Source organism: Procambarus clarkii, chromosome 33 (genome assembly GCF_040958095.1).
Source record: "Procambarus clarkii isolate CNS0578487 chromosome 33, FALCON_Pclarkii_2.0, whole genome shotgun sequence".
NCBI lineage: Eukaryota > Metazoa > Arthropoda > Malacostraca > Decapoda > Cambaridae > Procambarus > Procambarus clarkii.
In genome coordinates, this window is record NC_091182.1 from 41880052 (window position 1) to 41886239 (window position 6188).

Here is a 6188-nt window from a genome sequence, read left to right on the forward strand (position 1 = left end):
ACGAAGGCAATAATATATTCTGGAGGCACATTTCGTAGGAGCGTCTAGAATCCAGTACAAGTTGATTATACAGTCTGTTTTCAAAAGCACTAGGTACATTATTAGGAAATAAATCTGTATTAGAAACACTAGTAGCGTAAATAACGTGGGAATCCATTGCTGGACTATGAATGAATAAACTAAAAACAAAACAGAACATCTATTTATACACTCACCTTTAGTAAGCTAGCCAAGTTGCTCCTCCACCAACTTTAGGGCGTTTAGTTTCTCCAGCAGCTGTAGTAGGAGCATACACCCGTTTTCTTCTTAGTGCCACGTCATCATTAAATACTTGTTTACGAGATTCTGTATTCCTAAACATTTCTCGTGGAGTTGAGGTTAAAGAGATGAATAATTTAACCAGGGGTAATTTTTCTCGTGGGAATACAGAGCGGTGAATTGTCATTTTAGTTAAAATATCATCAATTATGTTTATTCCAGTCACTGGCATTTGCAGATCCCCATTGACGTCCCATTGCACCACCTTGCTTTCATCAAAATAATTTAACAGCGAAGTAGCATAATCATGATCTTTAGCTTTCAATTTTAAATGTACCAAATGTACAATTGAAGGATTAGCTCGTACTGAAACTGGTGCTACTGGAGTAGTTGCTGCTGGTGTTGGAGCTAGTGATGGCGCTACTTCTGCTTTTTTAACTACTGGTACTTTAGCAGGTCCCTCATCGATGGATTTACGAGGTACTAGATAATATTCTTTCATTTTTTATTTATTAAATAGCCTGGAAATTAAACTAGCAGCTATGGGTAATAATATACCGAGGATACTGCCTCCTTTGCGAGTCAATAAAATACGCTTTTTGTTTGAAATTGAGGGTTTCTTGCAAGCCAGCGAATGCAAGGTGTATTTCTTCAATTTGACTATAACTTTCTTCTTAACCGGAAGCCTATTTTTCAGAAAATTTTTGAAAATCTCTGACAAGCAATGAATATGTGGTTTTTTAAACTGAGCAATCAATTTTTTCCTGGCTGAGGAATTAAGTTTGCTCAGCAAGGTCACCAACTCTCTGTACTTGTATACTAATGGCTTCTTCATATCTTCAACAAATCATCAGCATCAATCCACTGATCAAATGAAGAATCGTAGCCTTCGTACCTTACTTTATACTGTAATTTATTATTAGGCAATGTACGTTTGCGTAGTACTTTCTCAATATTAAATGCAACTGGTAAATGGGTTAGGGTTAATTCTTCCTTGTAATACCCTCCGTCAATAGGCTTGTTATTCAAATCTTGTAAAAAATATAATGGGATAGGCTGGCTTTTATCTATACGAATAATTCTGAAAATTTCTTCCGTGTTTTGTCTAGCAAAACCTTTCTTGAATGTCGAAATTCTGTTGGAAAGAGTAATGCGAACTGTGTCCCCGACAGCTAGTAGAGAACTAAGGCCTGCTTTTAGGTTTGTCCTTACTTTTATACATGAGATTGAACTGTTTCTTTATATCTTGTGGACGAGATAAAGCATGGACGTCAACTGGAGTCCGACCACCTAACCCTCGGTGGGGTGTTGTGTTATAAGCCTTTATGATATCAGGCAATATGGGCAGATATCTCGAGGTATTGTGCGCAGTCATATATTTATAAATCTTTGTTTTCATGGTACGTATAAAGCGTTCGGCGATAGCGGCTTTTGTTTCTTGAGAATATACACTATACAGTTTAATATTTTTAGCTGCAAGCATTCGTTGCATATGAGAATTATAAAATTCACCTCCTCGATCTGTATTTATTTTACGTATTCTTTGGAAATATGAGGATTCCAATATGTTTTTCAGAGCCTTACTCACAGTCTGTCCATCTTTGCGTTTCAGAGGTGCTACTTGCGCATACCATGAAAAAATATCGACACAGACGAGAATGTATTTAATGTCATCATTGTGTGTTTAGCTATTAAGCCCATTTCTGCTAAATCACAAGCTAAATATATACGGGGTTTAGGACTAAGCACCTTTCTTCTTTGAAATTTGCGAGGTTTTAATGCGTGCAAAGTGTAAGCTTTAGACGATTTCAAGTATTCTTTGACATCTGATAAAGTAATATCTGGCTTTAGGGTTTTAGCTGCTTTATACAACCTATTGACCCCCCCTAACCCTCCTGTGGATGAGGGGTTATAATAAATTTTATCTAGTACGTGCTCCATCTTCTAATAAAGTGATATCGAATTGTATGGTTTTAGCTGTTTTATACATCCGATATACCAACCCCCCTAACCTCCCCTTGTGGTTGATGTGACACATCCTATACACCCCACGACCCTAACCTCCCCTTGTGGATGTTGTTTAGTACGTTCACCATTGGTATACAATTTCGTATGGATGCTCACCAACAATATTGCTACGGAAGGTGATGTGTTCAGGGGTTTTCACTCCTAAATCCACCAATAAATACCCATAAGGTTTACTGATGGCTTTCTTGTAGATATCCAAAAGCTTTTTAGAATCTTGTTTTCCAAATAACTGCCGCCCCAAAGTCTCAATTTGAGCTAAATCTCTAGATTTCACTAATATGAAATGGGAGGCGTTTAAACTGATACTTCTAGCATATTTCCCAGAGAAAAATATATTTTGGGTAATGAATATGCACGAAATAGCAAGATGCCTGCCTTTAGTGAAGATATCAGACACAATTTTGGAATTGGCAGATTCGATGAACAAGTCATCGATAATAATTAAAATAGACGAATCATCTGTACGTTCATCTAAAGGGTTAATAATTTCAGGTTGAGCTATTATTTTCTTGTTAATTACTGGATCGTCTAGCAATGTCTAGTAACTGCCGCCGCATATAATAATACTGGAGAATTTCAGATGGTATTTTTGTACGAGTTTAGTGCACAAATGAGATTTTCCGCCATTGGAAAATCCTGCAATGATTATTCTGCTGGGTTCGTTGAAAATATCGAGTTGTTCTTCAGTGATAGGTGAACTATCCATGACTCGTGTTGGGTTTGTACTGACATAAGTATGATATGGTTATTATATTTAAACATGGGAGGTTTCATAAAAAACATCAAAGTATACATTTCATATTTTTTATTTTTGCATAGAACATTTTCAAAACATAGGTTAGGGGGGCACGGTTTATAAAAACATCAAAGTATACATTTCATAATTTTTATTTTTATATACAACAGAACATTTTCAACATAGATATACAACAGAACATTTTCAACATAGGTTAGGGGAGACTGCATTTTCAGAACATCAGTGATGAGTCAGGGGCCCCGCAATTTTTCAAACATCAATGACAGGTTAGGGTAGGTAGCAATTTTTCAAACATCAATGTCAGGTTAGGGTAGGTAGCAATTTTTCAAACATCAATGTCAGGTTAGGGGAGGTTGCAAAGTTCCATCACCAATTTCTTCAGTCACTAATTGTGAGGATACGTCTTGTTCACCAGTGCATCGCGTTTTCCCCACATATTGAATATGGGATGGAATCCACGTCTCACAGGATGTGCAGCAGCAGCAGGTGCAGGTACATCCTCCTCCTCCTCATTCTCTTCTTCATGAATTTCTGCTCGAGGTATATCGGGGTGTCCATACGCCAAAGACTGTGTAGGACTCAGTACATAACGTTTATCGTCAAAGGCGGACAATCCACGTTTTGTAGTGAGACAGGTACACATACGGCCTTTAACATTCCTAATAGATCTGGATTGGAACCTCTGCCCAATATTTAACTCTAAAGCACTTTGGAAACCTGCATGAGTGAGTTTAGACTGATGATAAGTGGGAATTCCTTTACAACGACAGATCTGAACCTGATCTTGAGTGAGAATTGAGTACATTTTAGGCTTCAATGCAATGAGTTCCTTGATAATTTTGGCTCCAACTTCCGATTTTAACAAACCTAGTTGACCTTTGCGAGAGTCATCGAAATATGGATTTTCAGGAGGGAAATTACTGAAATCCATATGCTGAGATAAAGGCAGTTTATTTAATTCCTCAAAAGCATTTGGACAGCTTAATTCAATCAAATACGAATCTGTATCCGTATACAGCAATCTAGCTTTGTCTCCATAATGAGCTTTGACGGTATTGTACCAAAAATCATATAGGATCCTCTTAGCTATTTGCAAGATCTGGAACCCCAGATAGGTTGGTGTATTGACTTTAAGTGATTGTTTCTTAACTGTGCAAATGACTCTGTCTTCACTTAACAAAATGCTCCGTTTGAAGAACGGATTGCGTGCATGCTTTTGGAATTTGTCTCGTGATGTAACTAAATAATGCTGATCACCATATTTACTCACATTTGTCAAACTCTTGCCGTAAATTGCATTTGATACCAGCTTGAAAGCTTTACCCTTAATGGCGCAAGGTGTATTTGCACGTTCACGAGCATTTGTTTCGACAAATTCCTTAAGGTACTTGCTCTGTTGGAATTCATAAACTGCATTTACCTTAGCCACTTCCAATCCCAATTTCATCAGCATCTGAAGCAAATCTAAACTCACCAAGTAATCTTTTTGAGGGAGATGTGAGGCAATTAATTTATTGTTTTTCTTGGGGAGTTTACGATCTTCGGTATTTAAAATATGTTTGCTATAATCGGAGAGAAGATCAGTTGAAATATTAGCATGCGACAGGGTTAAAGGCAAGTCATCGGTGTATCGAGCCACCTCAGGTGCGACATGCTTGGTATCACACATGACCCAATACCCTTTATCCCCATCACATGTAATATTTTCCAATCCCTGTTGGAGCCAATCATCGCATTCGGCAGCAGATAATTTACGGATCCCGCCTTGAGGAAGCAGTTCTGTCATACAGGTGGCGTATAAGCCATTAAAATCCAAATACAGAATATATTTATCAGTGCTAGAAGGATCAGAACCTGTATGCTCATTTTGTACACTTGTGTGTTGCCGCACAACAGAGGTAAATCCGCCTCTTAGATTTCTACGCAATACATCGTACAAATGGGGATCAGAAATAGAGTCCAAGACAACTTGACTCTTAAACAAGAAAGCGTCCCATGCAAAACTAGATAACGAGACATAGTGTGTAATGTCTAACTTGTACAGCTCAAGCATGGTCTTGCGCCATACAGTGATCACACAATAGTCCAGTATCTACTTTCAAATAGACCTTTAAGTAATCCCCAATGGTCTTGCATTCCGCTAATCTGAAGACTTCTTTAGCCTGTGTATAATCGCTCTTGCTTATGGCCTCGCGCTTTAAACTATTGAAAAAGGCTTCGGGAGGAGGAAGAGCCGGTTCATTTAATTTCTCCAAAGATGAAATATAATCATAACAGAAGACCTGTTTGCCTGTCTTCAATAAATGGTGGGCAGCTACAGGGACGTCATCTAGCATAACTGAGGTGTAAGTGGTGGGTTTACCTTCCTTGATATGTTCTTTAGCTAGTTTTTCAAGCCCACCATTTAGTAAAGCCAGACTATCCATAAACCGAAGTTTACCGATATCCACTTTCATGAACTTGAATCCATCTTTGGAGGCAATATCAATTTCACGGTTAGGGACGTTAGACAATTCATTTAAAATTACTCCGAGGTCATATGCAGCGTTGTGAGAGAATGTATATAAATATTTATATGAGTTTCTACACAGCATGTTACACCTACGGCAATAGGCAGCTAGATAATTATTAAATTCAATAGCATGATCATGATGACGGTGCTTGTCCATAGCTGATTTAAATGGACTGTAACACATTTCACATGTGGTCTGACGTCTATAGGCCTGCCAATGTTCACGTGTCATAGATATTTTGTATTTAGGCATGGTAGATTTGATTCTCTTCCATGCTTGCTCCAAAGTATCAATGAAATGATTCACAGGATCATCCCCCATATACGTTAATTTATCTACTACCTCCAATTCCCTGTTGATGATAATAAAAGCATATGCCACGGCTTTGTGACGCTTCTCGATCATACCTTGGGGGGATTGGAGGGGTCCAACAAGCACTCGAAATCATAATATGCCGTGTGAGAGGGACCATAGGCACGACCGTAATTTTGGAATTTGATTTTATGACCTTCAGGGTAAAATTTCAATGTTTGTTTAACTTCACATGACTCTTCATGATCCCGTATAGCATCAGGTGACAAATGAATTAAACAGGAATGACAGTAAATATGATTGTTTGGTATTCTGCTAGA

General features: G+C 38.0%; 1 protein-coding gene across 1 annotated transcript; it reads right to left on the minus strand.

Moving 5' to 3' along the window:
* Positions 1-1089: 1089 nt before the first annotated feature.
* On the minus strand, positions 1090-5961 carry LOC138370840 (uncharacterized). Its single transcript, XM_069335448.1, has 4 exons — positions 5123-5961; positions 3510-4962; positions 2383-2515; positions 1090-1289 (listed from the first exon to the last, which is right to left on the minus strand). Exons 1-4 carry the CDS (start codon positions 5959-5961, stop codon positions 1090-1092), a joined length of 2625 nt encoding a protein of 874 aa, XP_069191549.1.
* Positions 5962-6188: the final 227 nt, after the last annotated feature.

Bases quoted from the DNA above. Each gene is read 5' to 3' on its own strand.
- LOC138370840 (XM_069335448.1), bottom strand. From the start codon at position 5,961: ATGATCGAGAAGCGTCACAAAGCCGTGGCATATGCTTTTATTATCATC. The intron at 4,963-5,122 runs GTGTGATCACTG...TGTATTGCGTAG, and splicing joins AAAGTAGATACTGGACTATT to AAATCTAAGAGGCGGATTTA. The intron at 1,290-2,382 runs GTGAGCATCCAT...ATTTTTTACAAG, and splicing joins CTTCCGTAGCAATATTGTTG to ATTTGAATAACAAGCCTATT.